Raw genomic sequence first — 19,076 nt, 5'->3', positions numbered from 1 at the left:
TCGAAATACTCATGTCAGACCCAACAAAGTATATATATTCTTGATCAGCGCAAAATGCTAAGTCGATTTAGCCATGTCAGTCTGTCCGTCTGTCTTTTGTAAGCACTCTATCTTTCGAACGAATTGAGGTGGAAGGCTAAAATTTTGCGGTATTTTGATGATTTTAGCGACATTATTCACCGGAATTGTTTCAACTTTGGTATTTGAAGTTCGAAATGGATACTACAGCCTATGACAGAAAATTATCTGTGCAGGTCCACGTCTTCGTATAGTCCCCATATAACGGTACCTCCCGATATTCGGTATTTTCATGATTTTAGCGATATTATTCACCGGAATTGTTTCAACTTTGGTATTTGAAGTTCGAAATGGATGACAATTTTATGTCTTAGGCTTTAGTATCCATTTCGAACTTAAAATACCAAATATGAAACAATTCCGGTGAATAATATCGCTAAAATCATGAAAATACCGAATATCGGGAGGTACCGTTATATGGGGACTATACGAAGACGTGGACCTGCACAGATAATTTTCTGTCATAGGCTGTAGTATCCATTTCGAATTTCAAATACCAAAGTTGAAACAATTCCGGTGAATAATGTCGCTAAAATCATTAAAATACCGCAAAATTTTTGCCTTTAGTCTTCGTATAGCCCCCATATGACGGTACCTCCCGATATTCGGTATTTTGATGATTTTAGAGTCATTATTCACCGGAATTGTTTCAAATTACGTATTTAGAGTTCGTAATGGGAACTACAGTCTGTGACAGAAAATTGTCTATGCAGGTCCAGGTCTTCGTGTAGGCCCCATATATCAGTACCTCCCTATTTCGGTATATCGCGAGTTTAGGTACAATACCCACTGAAATTGTTTAAGATGTCGTATTTTACGTTCGCAATAGATGCTATAGCCTGTGACAGAAATTTGTCTATGCTGGTCCAGGTCTTCGCACAGCTCCGATATAACGGTACCTTCCTATATACGATATTTTGATGATTTAAGCTACATTATTCACCGTTTATTTCAAGTTTCGAATTTAAATATGGTAATGGCTTATGACAAACAATGCCTATGTCGTATAGACCCCAATATAACGGCTATATTCGGTATTTTTAAAATTTTAACAGAATTTTTTAGGGATTTTATTTTTTAAAAATTTCAAAATTCGTTCCAAATGGTGGAGGGTATTCAAAGTTCGGCCCGGCCAAACTCACTGCTTTTTAACTTGTCATACTTCATCTAATGCAAATACAAATATTAGTATGGGAAAAAATTACAAGAAAATCGAACATTTACATCCAATTTTAAGCGAAATCATTAATTCCAGATTCATCCCAGGTTCCTGGTTGCACTAGTAAAAATGTTTGTGTGTGTGTGAAATTTGAAGAGAGTTGGATGCTTATTTCACTTTCTTTGAGCGTTTGGTTTTTCTCCCCCTATGTGAGAGTGGTATCAGAAGGAATGGTGCGAACTCTACCATCTTGTGTTGGAAATATGTGGAGATATTAAGATGTGCCAATTCTGAATCGAATCGGATGTTAATTTCGCGTTTTATGAGCTTCACCGATATTCAAAATTCTGACCCTCTGTGTGGGAGATACCAGAAAGAGTGGACCGATATATTTCATCTTCACACCAGACCTTGGGTTAATTAAAATATTCTGATGTGTGTAATTTGAAGACAATCGGACTCTTACATCACATTTTAATAGAGTTATAATTATTCAAGATTTTGACACCTTGTGGGGGATGTACCTGATGGAGTGGATCAATATTGACCATTTTCGCACTTGACCCAGCACTGATACAAATATTAGGATTTGCAAAGTTGAAGCAAAACCGAATTGTCATTTCTCATTTTTCTTTGCGAGGTAACATTTTTTTTTTTTGAAAATTTCGACCTTTTGTGTGGAATGCATGAGAAGGAGTGAACCGACTTTGCACATCTCCGAACTCGTTCTATAATTTTATTACGATTTACCAAGTTTGGACCAAAGAGGTGAGGATTCGAGTGAACTTCACTGTTTCTTAAAATTGGAGCGAGTTTCTCGGTGGTCTTGTTCTAATATAAAGATATCCCTGATTTTAGTCATTGCAAGGGTATACCTCCAGCCATACTGCCATACAGAGGATATATATCATTTTATTCGTTTTGGCCGTGCCTCATCGAAATAACGGTTTTAGACCCTTTTTTTTCTTTTTCAAAAATCCATTTCTGGACATTTGAAGTCGGCACCCCTAGTCCGTCCATCGGTGGAAGGGAGTGTCCAATTTGATTCAACGTCGGTACAACGTAATATCATTATGAAACTTACAGCTAGTTCGGAGATGGGCAGTATCGGCCCACTCTTTCTGGTAGCTATCCCACAAAAGGTCACAGAAAATAGTTTACCTCATAGAACAAGAACTGATCTTCCAATTTTGTGAAAAATTTTCAAATCCTAACATTTTTAATGTCAGTGCAATAAAAAACATGAAATCTTATATCGAGATTATGGTGTAACCACTCGTAGCTATACTTCCCTCAACTATCTTAAAGTATACGTTTTGCCCACCATCCGTTTCTGTTACATCACCTTAAAAAGCTCAAAATTTTCGAAACAAAATCATACGCTTAGCTCATATAAAACTATATACTTGATATGGTTCAAACTTGGTCCGTGGTAGAATCTCAACTCTCAAAAAGTTAACATTTTGAATACCAATAACTTTCATAAAATGAGACATCAGTGAATTTTGCATATCCCAATTAGACAACGCTAGACCTAGCATGAAGATGTGTCGGTCGACTCCTGTTATATCTCCCACACAGATTTACAAATGGAATTATTACCCCATTCACTTCAAAGTTCGCACAGTGCAATATATTTCCAATTACATTAGATCTAATGTAAAAAGGGGATGTGTAGACCCGATTTCCAAAAAGGGTATACACTAATGGTAAAATGCTGAGGTTAGATTTATGTAAATTTTAACATTTTTATGGTTCCATTGAGTTGAAATTACTTGCAAAGATTTGCCCAAGACTTAATATTGGCCCCATGTGTAACCACTAGTTTATTAAAAGTCTCAAAGGATCTAACTGAATTTTCCAATCTATATGCATTTTATGCATGCTATTTAGCTTTTTTTGTGCAAAATTCCATGATGTGTTGGAGGAAAATATTAGGTCAGAAAAGAAAGAGTATATTAAAGGCTGAGTTTGATTTTTAAGTTCTCTTAATACCATGGCCCTCAATAAAACTTTGAGAAAAACCACGCGACTACAATTTAAAACTTTGAGCAACTTGGTGAATTTTTGATTTTTTCAATCCTTTTATAAAATATTTGTAATCGGCATATCATATGTGTTACAAATTTTTAGTCCAAAACAAACATGTAATAATCATCTCTCGCACTTACGTTCAGAGAAGGTATAGGTCACAAAGAATTTTCTACATTCAAATAAATACTCTTTTTTGTTTATTTTTCCTCTTGTGATATTCTGCAAATCATTAATATTGTTTTCCTTCTTAATTTTTTTTATTTAACTTCATTTTTGTTTTAAAATTGCAAAACTCTAATCAATTTTGCAAAGAATCGACAAAATGTTGCAACGCCAACATATGGTATGAATGCGGGATTTTCCTTACTTAGCCTGGATTCACCGCTATCGATTAAGAAGTCGCAGGTAAACAATGTTTGTCATGCACAAGAATTTTGCAAAAAAATGTCCATAGTTGTGACACCAATAGCATAGTTTATAGCGCTCTTTCTCTCTTTGACAGTTGACATAGAGATAACAGTAATATCAACATGTTGTATTCTATTGTGTAAAAAATATGTATATGTGACACGTGCTATATGTGATTGTTCCAATAAATTGCAATACCAAAAATTGTGGATGTTTGTAGTTTAAAATGTGTGATCGAAATTAATTTGTAAATATGTAATAATTAGCCATACTTGAATAAGGATATATAGTTTCATGTGGAAAGGATTGTAATTGTTATTCTGGTTATTGGCCAAGTAATTGTATGTAGAACACGAAATCATTTACAAGACAGGCACACTCACAAACACATTCACATATGTACATATGTATGTATGATTCATATGTAAGTCATAAAGTTTTTGACATTTATTAATCTCACTTTGTTGAATTTCCATACCGTCTGCAGCAAGATATTTTTGTGACCCACTAAGAAGAAATGAAAGTTAGAGTTTACAGAGAAGTGAAGAGAGAGCAGTGCTCTTATATTATTCGGAAATGGAAAAAGTTTGTTATACTAAATAAGTCTGTCGAGATTTTCTTAATGTGAAAACGTTTGTTATGTTAGAGTTTAATATAGAGTGTTTTTTTTTTTTTTTTTTTTAATAGATAGGAAAATTTTTCAAAAAGGAATCTGAAAAATGTATCATTTTTATACAATCCACCATTCTATGCAGGGTATATTAACTTTGTCTGTTGTAATCACGATGTCTTTCGAACGAATTGAGACAGGGGGCTAAAATTTTGCATACATGCATAGTTCTTAGGTTCGTAAATGGGTCATGTCGGTCCACATTTTCGTGTAGCCTCCATATAACGGTACCCCTCGATGTTAGGTATTTTGATCATTTCAGCAACATTATTCACCAGAATCGTTTCAAATTTCGTATTGGAAGATCCCAATCGGTATTACAACCTATGGAAAAAAATGTCGTCTTCATATACTCCCATATACCGGTACCTCCCTATAGTCAGTATTTTGAGGTTTCAGCAACATTGTTCACGGAAATTTTTCAAGTTCCTTCCAAATGGTGGAGGGTATTTTTTACTTGTTTAAATTGAAGACGAGTAAAATATATAACGAACCGAGTTTCACCAAATGGTTGAATATGAAAAAATCTATTCAATTTGGGCTGACATTACATATATGGTGAGCAACAACCGTACAATCAGATGAAGATGTATATCGAAGCTCTATATAGAAATCTGAACCGATTATTATTTTTCGAGCAATATCTGATGCCCGGTAGCAAATATCATTGTTGTGGAGTGCATATTACGCATGTGAGGGACTTTAGCACCAAATCGATTAATCGATTAACTTATTGAGAGGCGAATTCGTGCACGTTCGGCACCGGTCAACTGGCCCCCTAATTTAAAGTTTTAAAGTCGATTTAAAGTCTTTAGACTATGGCTCATGTTAAAGCTCATGTCTATACAAAAGAGACCACCTATAGTTACTTTTGAGGATCTTCATAAAATCAAATTCTGAGTCTACTTATACATTTTAATCCGTCTATCCGTCCGTCTGCTCATGAATTTTCGTGAACAAAATGCTGGTCGCATTTATTATCCGATTGACATGAAATTTCCCAAACAATATTTGTTTGGCCCAAGGACGAACCCTATTGAAATTGGTGATAATCGGATCAGATTTAGATATGGCTCCCATATATCTTCAACCGATTTCATGTAATTATGCCCCAAATGGTCAATTTAAGTCCAAATGAACTGAATTTTGGCATATCCAACCGAATTCGGTCTAGAAGCAAGTACGTCAAATTTGGTGAAAATCGGTCCATATATAGCTATAGCTCCCATATATATATATTTCATCCGATTTGGGGTTGTAAGTCCTTCACATGTGTAATATGCGCTCCACAACCATAATCTTTGGTACCAGATATCAGATACAGCCTAGAAATACCTCCTCCAAATTTTATCAAGATCGGTTCAGATTTGGATATAGCTCCCATATATATCTTCAACCGATTTGCATCAATTGGCCAATATAAGTCCAAATGACCTGAATTATGGCACATCCGAAGAATACAGTCTAGAAGCAAGTACATCAAATTTGGTGTAAATCGCTATATCTGAACCGATTCCCACCAAATTTGATGTACTTGCTTCTAGACTGAATTCGTCGGATGTGCCATAAATCAGGTCAGTTGGACTTATATTGGCCCATGTATACGTTTCATCCGATTTGCTGTTTAATCCCTCACATTGGTAATATGCATTCGACAACAATGATACATGATATATGTACCAGATATCTTATAGAGAGTGCCAAATTTAATCGAGATCGGCTAAGATTTGCATATAGCTCGCATATATATCCTCAATCCGATTTCAGGTTTATTGTGCAAATAATGGCTAATATCAGTCCAAATGAAGTGCATTTCGTGACGTACTTTTCAATTTTGTGAAACTCGGCTCCGGAATATATATTTTGAAGTGATATAATGCACTCTATAGCAATGTTTTTTGGTATAAAGGATAAAAATGTATCCGTCAAATTTAGTGAAAATCGATTCAGAATTGGATATGCCTCCCATATATTAGTTCCCTCCGAAACCAAACTACACCTGCTCTAACGCCAAATCTTGATAAGTGGAATGATCTACTTCAAATAAATTCTTTTGTTACGGAGCTCTGCTAAATATTCATAGTAGGGTAGGGTATCATATAGTCGTCCCTTTTGACTTTTCCTTACTGGTTTTTCGTACATTTTAGTACTTTTTGTACCTTTTTAGTACGAATTTCCAAAATCCCAGCCTTATCACCCTCCTATATGCCAAGACTGATCATCGGGAAAAATTTCAAGGTTCAATTACCAAAAGGGACATTAAAAATAATCGGAATCGAATCAAATATTTCCGTATTACCGCTTTAAGAAAATAAAATCCGTGGGAAAAATAAAACATTTAAATTCTTATTTAAAGTCTATGTACAGCGGTAATATCTTTCATGTTCACATCATGTTACGATCTGAAAATTGATTCAGTTTTCTTCGGACTGCTGCTGCCCAGGAACTTGTAGTATTAGCTTAATAAGTAAATTAAATATTGTTGTAAATTGAATATAGAATATTTTGTTTATCGTGTTTACTTGTTAAAAACAAATATTTATATGTTTTGATAAGGTTAAGTTATGATAATGATATAAATAAATATTTATATATGTATATCTCTCGTAAAGTATCAAAATTAATCGTTTTTCTCCCTTTTCTCTCTCTCTCCTCCTTTACACAACCGCTTTTTTTCTACATTCGCCGCCGCCTAGGTAACACAACAATCGCCTGAATTCATTCCAACACGTATCAATTCATCGCCAAATTTCTATTCGCCGTATCACAATACGCCCATGCTAAATAATGGTCTCAATGGTGGTGTCGCCAACGCTGTAAACGGTCTAACACCCACCAGCAGTACGAGCAACAAATCGGTCAATGGTACACCGTCTATGCTGGGTCTACAGAAAGCAACAGCCGCTGTCGTGGCACAACAAAAACAATTACAACAGAAGCATCATCAACAGCAGCAGCAACAACAACAATCACACCTCCAACAGCAACAACAGCCACAACATAGTCTGATAAACGGTGGCTCACAACAACAAATTGGACCACCGAACGCCAATCAGGGATACGTAGGCATGACAACCACCACACCATTGAAGGGTGGACGCAGCAGTTTGCGGCGCAATGATTCACCCTCGAGTATAGGTGAGAAATCACCGCCGCGCATAACACCGCATGCATCGCCCATACCCACAACATTGCCCGCCAGTGTACATCAGGTAAGCTGGCTAGGAAATTAAGAAAGAAATTGCTTTTCAAAACTGCAATCATTAAATTCCTGTTTTTTTTTTTTTTCATTTTAGGAAAATGTCGGTGGCACCGTCTATTTTTATCCAACTGCCAATCACACAACCGCCCAAAGTTCCAGCGCTGTCGGCCTTGGAGCCGGCGGTGTTGTCGATACGGTCGCCTCACATCACACTGGACAAACGGGTGGCGCCTCTCTAACGCCCGTCCAACCCTCAATACTGTATACAGGTCATGTCTATCCCGGTCCTGCGTCAAATGTCATAACAATGCAACCGAAAACCCAATTGGAATCGGCGTTCTTTATGCCCGATGAAATGCGCAGCGAGGTTTTGTCGCGTAATGTGATCTCGAATTTAATGTTGGACGCCAGCGAAACAGCACAACACGCCCTGCCATTGGAAGTGGATAATTATCATTCGTTGTATCCGTTGGAAGCGTTACCCGTACAGCCATTGCATGCCAAGTTAACTCTGCCCTCGTCAACGTACAAGGCGACACACAGTACAACGGGAATTAAATATTGTCTGAGGAGATTGCATGGTAAGTAATGAGGAGGATATGGGTTTTGGGGCGAAAATGTTTGGGAATCTTTTGAACTAGCTTCTACGCGTGCTCCTAAAAATCCACATGCCAATAGGGGCAAATAAAAACAATTTTAGAAATAGAAGGTTGACATTGAAAGGTCCTTCAATAATGTGAAATTTGAATCTATTCCTCTAGCTCTATGTATCAACACCGGTAAATGACAAAAATCGATAAATAAGTCAGTAGAGGTACACGTGTATAGGCGTTTTGAAAGCTTACATTGCAAGGTAGCCCAAAGAGAGGGGACAAGTTCTCCCTCTCACATATTTTTTGAAATTCGGATTAAATTTCTTGGAAACAGTTGATTTTAGTTATATAGCGTCCTTAGCAGTATTGCAGATAAAAATCGAGGAATATTTGCAGAAATTTCTAACCTTCAAGAGAGTCAAAAAGTGGTATTTTTAGTCATTTAGCTCATACAAAGCTTCACTTTAGACTGATGACGTTAAAGACAAACATTTTTTTTCATCAAATTTTACTTTGTGTCACCAAAGAAAAGAATTCTCCTATTTTCATTGTATAGCAAAAAATAATTGCATCAATTTTCCCAAAAAAAGCATTAAGGAAAAGTCAAAAGTGGGGCGGGGCCGACAATATGATACCCTACACCACTATGAATATGTAGTAGAGCTTCCGCAACATAATAATTTATTTGTAGTAGATCATATCACCTATCAACATTTTCTTTAGAGCAGTTATAGTTTGCTATAGAGTGCATGAAATCACTTTAAGAAGGCTTATATTAAAAAATATATATCGGAGCCGATACATGGGAGCTATATCCAAATCATAGCCATTCTCCATCAAATTTGGCAATGGAAATTCCGAGCTGTCGAATGCATATTGCGAATGGGCACAATTAATCCGAAATCGGTTGAAGATATATTTTGGGCCTATATCCAAATCTGAATCTTGATAAAATTTGGCAGAGGTATTTCCGAGCTCTATAAGATATGTGGTACCAAATATCATTGTTGCCAAATGAATATTACGAATTTGGGGGATGAAACATAGACGTGGGAGCTATAGCTATATCTAACCGATTTCCTCCGAATTCGATGTACTTGCTTCTATACTGAATTCGGTCGGATGTACCAAAATTCAGGACTTTTGTACTGATATTGGCCATTTGGTTCACAATTAAGCCGAAATCGTTTGAAGATATATATGGGACCTATAACCAAATCTGAACCGATCTTGATAAAATTTGGCAGAGGTATTTCTAGGCTGTATCTGATATCTGGTACCAAAGATAATAGTTGTCGAATAAATATAACGAATGTGAGGGACTTAAACACCAAATCAGATGAAATATATATTTTTGGGAGATTTAATGTACTTTCTTCTAGACTGAAGTCGGTCAGATATGCCAAAATTCAGGTCATTTGGACTGATATTGGCTATTTGGTGCACAACTAACCCGAAATCTGTTGAGGATATATATGGGAGCTATGACGGACGGACTGACATCCATAAATCGTCTTGCAACATTTAGGATACAGCTTTGAAATGTAATAAAGTTCATTGGATTAGATCCAAAATCATTGGTTTTAGAAATGGGACATGTCGGTCCACTTTATGGTATAGTCCCTATATATGGGCAAACCTCGATTTTCAGAATTTATTTACGTTTTAGTAATATTTTCCATTTAATTTTTATGTTCCTAATATTTAGAAGCGTTACTAGCAAAAAATTATTTACATATGTCCACGTTTTGGTACAGTCCAAGATATACCCTTGGGCTTGGTCAATTTTCCCATACGGCTTTAATCGATATGACTTTAACTTGGACCTTAGTTTCATAGTAGCATTCATATATAAATAATCCTAATAGTGTTACCAGTTACTATATACCTAAAACGAACAGATTCCAAGAAATCTTAACTGAATGTATTCAAAAATGGGGAGAACTTCCCGCCCTAATTTGGTTATCTCCTGACGCAACTTCAAAAACGTCGATACACGTGTCTCATATTTTTAACTCTAGTTTCAAAATATACTCTGTTATTTCTGTAATTTAATGAAAATTAATAATTTTTGTTGCACAGTGTAATCAAAAATGACTGAATTTTTAGTGACTACACTTAAAGAGCTTTAGTCCCTTGTGCTCTCCTATGGTTCATAAATTTGCAAAGAAAGGCAAAAATATGAAAAAACCTTGTGAGGAAGTTGTAGAAAAGATAGATTTTGGAGAAGTGGTATATAGAAGTCGAACTAATTCACCAACTTTTAATTTATCTCTATAAAGCTGGTCGTTACTTTATTAGACATATTTCCCAGTTCACTGCAATTCAACGTTCCAACTTAGCAGCGGAAATCCAATATATTATCAATATAAATCCCCAATTTAATATAGCCCCAAGATTTCGGAACTTTATAAGTCTACTCAATATTTTTCAAACGATTCGGATGTACTGTAATTTAGTTTCAAAAACCCATCTAAAGGATTTCTCTATTTATTCATAATTTTATATTCTTTTTCATTCCAGGTTTCCGCTTACAATCAACAAAATGTATGACAGTTGTGGAAATGTGGAAGAAGTTACAACATTCAAATGTGGTACAGCTACGTGAAGTCTTCACAACAAAAGCATTTGGTGATAACTGTAAGTATTACGATCTCATCAATCTTAAAATCAATTTTCAAATTTTATTTCAAATCTCTTCTTTTTTTCGTACTTAATAGCATTAGTATTAGTTTACGACTATCATCCAAACTCACAGACGTTATTAGCGAAATATTTCACACCACCGCCAGAAAGTAATGGCTACAATGATCCATTCCAGGGCGAAGCGCGCCCCTTCAGGTAGACATAAACAATCAAATATGAATTATCAAAAATATGTTCCTAATCCGAATTAAACCTTAACAGTCATAAGAGCAATTTACAACGTACAACGGGCAATGGTCCTTTATTGCCCGAGGCAACAATATGGGCAATAATTATGCAATTAACCGCTGGTCTACGTGCAATCCATCAAGCCGGTCTAGCCTGCAGGTGAGTGGTGAATTATAAATTATATAACATATCACATTTGTAACTTTCTCAAAATTTCGATTAAATTATCAATTGTGTTCCTTAAATGATAAAATCTATCATCATCAAGAACCTTTTTTATACCTTACACCACATAGTGGTAAGGGTATTATGTTTGTGTGTATTTGTTTGTAACATGGAGAAGGAAGCGAGATAGACCCATAGTAACTTTAGAATATCTTCATAGAATCACTTTCTGAGTCGATTTATGCATGTCAGTCCATCTGTCCGTCCGTCTGTCCATGTATTTTTGATCAAAATGTAGATCACATTTATTATCCAATTTCTTTGGTCCAAGAACAAACCCTATTGAAACTGGTGAGAATCGGTTAAAATTTAGATATAGATCCCATATAAATCTTTAAACGATTTCGGGATAATTATGCACCAAATGGTCAATATCAGTCTAAATGACCGAATTCAGTCTAGAAGGAAGTACATCAAATTCGGTGACAATTGGTTCAGATGTAGCTATAGCTCCCATATATATTTTTCATCCGATTTGTGGTTTTAAGTTCCTCACATTCATAATGTGAACCCCACCAGAATGATATTCGGTACCCGATCTCAGATACAGCCCAGAAATACTTTTGCCAAAGTTTATCGAGATCGGTTCAGATTTGGATATAGTCCCCTACATATCTTCAACTGATTTCGGGTTAATTATGCACCAAATGGCCAATATCAGTCCAAATGACCCGAATTTTGGCACATCCGACAGAATTCAGTCTAGAAGGAAGTTCATCAAAATTTGGTGGAAATCGGTTCAGGTACAGCCATAGCTCCCATATATATGTTTCATCCGATTTGGTGTTTTAAGTTCCTCACATGCGTAATATGCGCTCCACAACATAGATATTTTGGCACCAGATATCTTATAGAGCTCGGAAATGCCTTTGCTAAATTTAATGGAGATAGTCTAAGATTTGGATATAGCTCCCATATATATCCTTAATCCGATTTCAGGTTTATTGTGCAAATAATAAATAATGGTTAATATCAGCCCAAATGGAGTGAATTTCGGTGGAACTCGGCTCCGATATATATTTGTTTAATATAATCCCTTTCGTAGTGATATCATGCACTCTAGATCAATGTTATTTAGTATTAAAGGTAGAAATATCTCCGTCAAATTTGGTTAAAATCGATTCAGAATTGGATATGCCTCCTATATATTAATTCCCTCTGAAACCAAATTATAACTGCTCTAAAGCCAAAGGTTGATGGGTTGTATGATCTACTTCTAATAAATTATTTTGCTACAGGAGCTCTTCTAAATATGCATAGTGGTCAATAGTCGGCCCCGCCCGACTTTTGACTTTTCCTTACTGGTTAATATAGTTTTTCATATTTCATGTTAAAAAAAATATATTTTTCTTTTTATTCCAGAAGTTTGGATCCAACGAAAATAATTGTCACCGGCAAACGTATACGTTTTAGTTTTAGTGGCACAAGTGATATCGCACAGTTTGATCCGAATGTTGCAAATCCTCTGGCCGTTGTTAGTATGCATCAACAGGTATATAACCACACAATTCAATTTAATGTAAAAAAATCTAAAACTCTCCCTTGTTTCTTATTCCAGGAGGATCTAACAGCATTGGGTCGCCTAGTATTAGCATTGGCTTGCAAATGTCTGCAATCGGTACAACGTGACAATGTACAATCCAGCATTGAAATGGTCTCACGTCATTACTCCTCCGATTTGAGAAATTTTATTGTGTAAGTTAGAGAGATACAAGGTGATTTATGAGGAATTTTTTCCTACATACGGATTCAGATTTACACAACACATAATAAAGTAAAGACTCTAATTTTATGCACATTTATAATTGGGTTAAGAAACCTAGATATATCCCACAAAACGTTCATCTTCAATATGATATTACTACGTAAACATCTTTTGGTATTGAGAAGGAGGGAATGTAAGGTATGAACCATGTCCTTATATTTTAACTTTCATCGAGTGCATCTAGAGAAAAAAGAAATAGAACAAAAAAATTAAACCGGGGTTTTGTTTTGGGTGAATCTAGCAAACCTAATGATCATATAAACAATTTAGACATAGCTCAAGTTGAATTATAGACACATTCTCTGGATCCACACAATTTTCTAAGCAATCTCTGAAGAGCGTCGCGGAACGACACAAGTCACATTTTGCCCGTTTCAAAAATGCGAAGCAAAACGGGGTCCAACTGCATTCCAAATCAAGTTACATTATGAGTCTCTGAACAAAAGAAATCTGTAACCTCATCAAAAATATCAAGTTGATGGTTTTCGACAAATTTTTCCCGGAGCTCTGATAAATTTTCCGTCCAGATTCTAATTTTTACATTAATAATTTCGTAAATCTTTATACATACTTATGATAAATTAGATCTCAATATCTTATATTATTTTCCTTCATCTTTCCAGTTATCTATTTACAACGACACAAAGACGTTCGGTCACTGATTTAATGCCAATGATTGGTGCACGATTTTATACACAATTGGATGCTTTGCAGGCCCAATGCGATATGCAAGAGGACGAACTTGCCAAGGAAATGGAAAATGGACGCCTTTACCGGATATTGGTTAAATTAAATTGTATTAACGAGAGGCCAGAGTAAGTCATTGAAAAAGGAAGAACTGATGATAAACTTAATAATTTATTATCTTTTTTGTTAATTTTGCAGCTTCAATTTAGATTGCACTTGGTCTGAAATTGGTGATAGATATATGCTGAAATTATTCCGTGATTTTTTGTTTCATTCCGTCACTGAAGATGGTCGGCCATGGTTGGATCACGCACATATTGTACAATGTTTAAATAAACTTGATGCTGGCTCATTAGAAAGAGTAAGTTGCCATTTATCTATGTATATTTATATATAAAAGAGTAGTGAAATAACTGACTGACAGAGAATCAACGCCCCCAACGTACAAAAAGAATAGGAAAAGTTCTAAAATGTACTAAAAATTTAATACTTTGTATTGGACAAATAGAATGAACAAGAAATGAGATGATTGGAATGAAAGTCGCTGGTGGAGTGCAGGATAGATGTACCAAAGAGTTTTTGGAAATTCAAACTTTAAGGTTACAAAAAGTTCTAAAATGGTACTAAACTTGGTAGCATTTGGTATAATATAAGCGGATAGAACTAAAAACTTGAAATTTGGTATGAGAATCAAGGATGGAAATTAATTTTGTTATATATCAAACTTGTGGTTTTGGAAATGTACACTAAGTCTTCTAAACGGTATTAAATAGGGAACAGTTGGGTTAAGTGTGTGCAGATGAAGTTGAAATTTTGTACTGAGGTCCCTGTCGGTGGTAGTTTTGTGATATAGACGTGGTTTTGGAAATATGTACTACAAGTGCACGAAAATTTCAAAATAATACTGTATTGGCATTGAATGAACCGATAGTGCTTGAAAACTGAAATTTGGTATTGGGATCGCTGTTCATGTTTAGCCTGGGTATATAATAGGGGCTTCGGACACACATAATTATACGAAATGTATTAAATTTGGTATTGGGTGAATTTTGAAATTTGAAGTTTAGGTTACTGATGGTATCTGTGTTTGAGATTTGGCGATGGTTTGGAAATACGTCCTATATTTGTACGAAAAAAGGATTAGGGTTGGAATCGTCAAGTTTGAAATGGATGTCATTGTTGGGGGCTGGACCTTGTTTTCGATATGCGTACTATAATTTTACTGAATTTGGTAATGGGGGAAATTTAAGAGCTAAAATCCTGACATTTGATACTAATGTTACTTTGGTATCTGAGCCCCCCCAGATCTTGAGTTGATAAAACTTTGGGATTTGTGAAATTTGAACACAGCCGGACTCTTATTTCACATTTCATAGGAGGTATTAATATTTTCAAATGTTGGCCCCCTGTGGCGGATGTACTTAATGAAGCGGGCCATTTTCGCACTTTTCCTGGCACTTACAAAAATATTGGGATTTGCATAGTTTACATAAAATCGAATGATCCTTTCATTTTCTGTGAAGTAAACAATTTTCTTTAATAATGTAGACCCTTTTTAAATTGTTGTCATACTGCACAAGTAGTGCATTTTGAGTACTAACAAGAAAAAAAATTAAGTTCGGGCAGGCCAAAATCATGACAATACCGAATATCTGGGTTACCATTATATGGGGGCTATACGATATCGTTGACCTATATAGACAATTCTCTTCTAAGGAAAAAATACTCGCAAAGAACTCCTTCTGTAGAATTTCAGAAAATTCCATTGAAAAATGTGAGTAAAATCATCAAAATACAAAATATGGGGGCTATACGATATAGGGACTGATATAGCCCATCTTCGAAATTGACCTGCCTGCAGACAAAAGACAGATCTGTGCAAAATTTAAGCTTTATATATTAATTCGTTTTGACTCTAGCGCGGCTACAACAGACAGACAGGGCTAAATCGTCTTAAAATTTTACGCTGATCAAGAATATACAGGGTGAGATGAAAAAACTGTAACCAACTTCAGACTGCTGTCATTTCTAAGCCACTCGTCCGACAGCTGTTAAAATTATTCGCGTGACAGCTCATTAGATTTTTTACAAGCGTACAAAAGCATTTTGGTGAAAATTTTCCAGAAAAAAAGTTATTCGTGATGGAATTCAAGCGTGATAGTGTTATTTCTTTATATTTGGCTAAAAAAACACAAGTGGTCAGCTGAAAATGTGCACCTTCGGTTGGCCACCAGAACTCAAGCGCCGGCCATGGTGATGATGTGGGCCGCCATTATAGCCGATGGTCGCTCTCCGCTCGTATTAATCGACCGTGGCATCAGAAGAAATGAATATTATCGCGAAAATATTCTACAGGGTGTATTAAAGCCTCGGACACGCAAACATTTCGACCGCAGACCTTGAACATTCCAACAGGACTCAGCACCCCAAGAATGGTTATAAAATGAGGTTTCTCGCTTCATTTCCAGCACACAATGACCCCCAAAATCTCCGGATATCAATCCGTTGGACTATTGTGTCTGGAGTATTTTGAAAAAAATGCCAAAGTGTGTATAACCTCAAGCAAGCGCTTCGCCGGGAATGGGCCTAAATACCGCAGAGCAACATTCGAGGAGCGCGTGACGATTTCATTGGCTGTTTGAAGGCCATAATTCGTGCCAAAGGCGACTAATTCGAACAAATCTGAACTTATTCTAAAATTTGATGCTATTTCCGACATTTTTTGCAATAGAATTTGCAGTTTTTTTATCTCACCCTGTATATACTTTGTTAGGTCTAAAATTATTATTTCCATGAGTTACAAACGGAATGACGAGCTTGATATACCCTTCATACTATGTATGGTGGAGGGTATAAAAATATCTAACATGATCTTTTGAAACGAATCTAAAATTTTAAGGTAGATTTTTCGTTTACGAAGTAGCGAACACTTGCTTTTTTATTATGTTTATTTATTGACTTTTATTTGCTCACTTGTGCCTGTATATAATTCGACGTATTTCTTCCCCTCTCTTTCCAGGTTCAACTCATGTCCCGTGATGAACAATCAGTTCTAATTGTTACTTATGCTGAGCTCAAAAATTGTTTAGACAAGGCATTTTCTGAATTGCTGGCTAGCGCTGCCTCATAATGATAGGTAATAAAATACAAACACTTCCATTTTGTTTTCTTTATTGGTATCGAATATTTCGATATGTATACTCTAAACACCTCGATATTTACTAATTTATTATTATTTTATGAGCCAATAACTAATATCCTTCCTTTCTCTTTTCTATTTTCTAAAAAAAACAAAACTAGACTATCACCATGTCATTGGCACTACTCCTTTTATCCCTTTTGAAAAAGAAACAAACACACAAACAAACAAACTTTATCATTTGCATCATCAAATCAACTATCAACAAAAAGGAAAAAGAAAACTAAAAGAGAAAACAACAAACCCTTCCCCAACGAAAATGTTACCATTACAACTACAAAAGAAAGAAAAAACTATAATTAATTGTTAAGCTTAAAAGTTTTTTTTACCATTTTATTTGAAATGAATCACCGAAAAACAACAACAACAATTCATTCAAAAAGGCATAATTAGTTAAATAAAACAAAAAACACAAAGAAATAAACATACGAACGAAACGAAATTAAGAAAGAAAAAACCAACAGATATCCAAAAAAAAAAAAAAAAAGAAAAGAAAAACTTACAAAAAAATGGAAATCTCTTTAAACCAAGAAAAAAATTGAAAAAAAAATCTTTGAAAAATATTGTTATAAAAATTGAAAAAAATAAAATCAACAAAAAACTATATTTTTACATAAAAAACAAGAAGTGAAAAAAGAGAACAACAACAGCAACAAACAAACAAAACCGAACCTTTTTGAAAAGCCGAGAAAAGTTTTTAACAAATCGAAACATTTTCCAAAACAGTTTTATTGTATGTGAGATCTATTAACAATTAAGTTCCCTATCCTATCCTCTCAGACACAAACACACACACACACTGTCAAGTGCAGAAAGAAATCTGACTGGAATCAGGCAGCAAGCAGCAGCAACAGCAGCAGTAATGCAAATACAAAGAACAAGAAAATAAACAATTTTTTGAAACAACATTTGTTGGCCCAGAATTTTTTTGGTATTTATTTTTATACAAAACGAAGAGCTGTAAATTAAAACCAACAAAAAAAAAACAATGACGGAAAAATATACCAAAAAAAAAAAGAGAATAACAAAATAACGCAGCCTGATCGTAAAGATGGTCATATCTTTAAAATGCATTTATGTCCATTTGCCTATAGGCATTTGAAATAGTTCTGATTTGAAATTGCAGAAAACCATGTAAATTAAAAGGTATTCTTAGCTGTAAATTAAAGGGGTATTGGTGTTTTAAATAAAAAGTTACGTTTTCACAAACAAAATCCGAATTTGCGGATAAAAAAGGAGATAGGGACTCGCAAAATATTTTCCATTGCGTTACGTACTTTTTGTTTGAACACCATGTATGTATTTGATTTTTTAATTTTTATTATTAGTCTGCGTTATTTTGTTAGAAATAAAAACAAGTGTAAAAACAGAACGTACCCACTATTTTGAAAATGACATAAATACATATTTTTACAAAAACCAAAAAAAAATGAAACATATTGATACATAATGTAAAGACAAAAGGGAAACTCTTGGAATTTATTTTGTTGGATCGCATAACATAATTAAAAAAAAAAACGAAATATCCACATTTATTGTTATTGGTTATTGTTTCATCAACCACTCAAATTATGTACTACAGTTAATTTTACAAAATACTTAAAGGAAAAAAGGCTCGTGTCTCAAGCAAAAAATGGTATGTCCTCTATAGTTTCAATAAAAAAAATTATATCATGTTTATACGTTTTTGTTTTTTCTCTTCAATACCATGTCCATTATGGCGATCTTCAAATATATTCCTTGCTAGTTTTTCTTATCTCCGTTTTGGCAAACAATAAAAATATTTGTATTTTATTTTATTAAACAAAAAAACCAAACAGCACCACCACCACCTACTGACATGTAAATCCAAGAAAAAGAATTGTATAATAAAATCAAATATTTGTCAACATTCTATTATTTGCAAAACATTTTGTGTATATGAACAAATTAATTAAAATATTAATAATAATGATGATCCATTACAATTGATATCTTGTTACATGCTACTGTTGCTTTCACTTTTTCGTTGTTAACACACAAACGTTTTCGATTCTGCCCTTCCCCCCTTTTTTGGATTTTGTTAGAAATTCACCCGTTTTTGCAAATCTAAAAACCCTTGGTTCAATTCTCTTTTTTCCTAAATTTTGTAATTTTCTTTTTTTAAACAATTTTACTATTTTAATTTATAATGATATGTTCT

At 34.7% G+C, this 19,076-nt stretch overlaps 1 protein-coding gene across 9 annotated transcripts in view; it reads left to right on the top strand.

The window, feature by feature from the left end:
• LOC101895891 (PAN2-PAN3 deadenylation complex subunit PAN3) overlaps positions 1-18,049 on the top strand; it is a 96,515-nt gene extending 78,466 nt beyond the window's left edge. For 5 of the 9 annotated variants that reach the window (XM_059127533.1, XM_005180300.4, XM_059127534.1 and 2 more), the window contains 12 exons: positions 3,584-3,676; positions 7,046-7,561; positions 7,646-8,132; positions 10,668-10,784; positions 10,865-10,985; positions 11,052-11,177; positions 12,606-12,735; positions 12,802-12,938; positions 13,632-13,823; positions 13,894-14,056; positions 16,715-16,831; positions 16,996-18,049. In XM_059127533.1, coding sequence (XP_058983516.1) covers positions 3,584-3,676; positions 7,046-7,561; positions 7,646-8,132; positions 10,668-10,784; positions 10,865-10,985; positions 11,052-11,177; positions 12,606-12,735; positions 12,802-12,938; positions 13,632-13,823; positions 13,894-14,056; positions 16,715-16,825 — 2,193 coding nt within the window. In that variant the 3' untranslated portion in view covers positions 16,826-16,831; positions 16,996-18,049. The remainder of the gene's footprint in view (positions 1-3,583; positions 3,677-7,045; positions 7,562-7,645; positions 8,133-10,667; positions 10,785-10,864; positions 10,986-11,051; positions 11,178-12,605; positions 12,736-12,801; positions 12,939-13,631; positions 13,824-13,893; positions 14,057-16,714; positions 16,832-16,995) is intronic. The other 4 variants (XM_059127536.1, XM_020035656.2, XM_020035657.2 and 1 more) reach the window with 2 other exon arrangements.
• The last annotated feature ends 1,027 nt before the right edge of the window (positions 18,050-19,076 follow it).

Source organism: Musca domestica, unplaced genomic scaffold, assembly GCF_030504385.1.
Source record: "Musca domestica strain aabys unplaced genomic scaffold, Musca_domestica.polishedcontigs.V.1.1 45, whole genome shotgun sequence".
NCBI lineage: Eukaryota > Metazoa > Arthropoda > Insecta > Diptera > Muscidae > Musca > Musca domestica.
The sequence above is the reverse complement of the archived record's forward strand: the minus strand, read 5'-3'. Positions and strand labels throughout refer to the sequence as shown.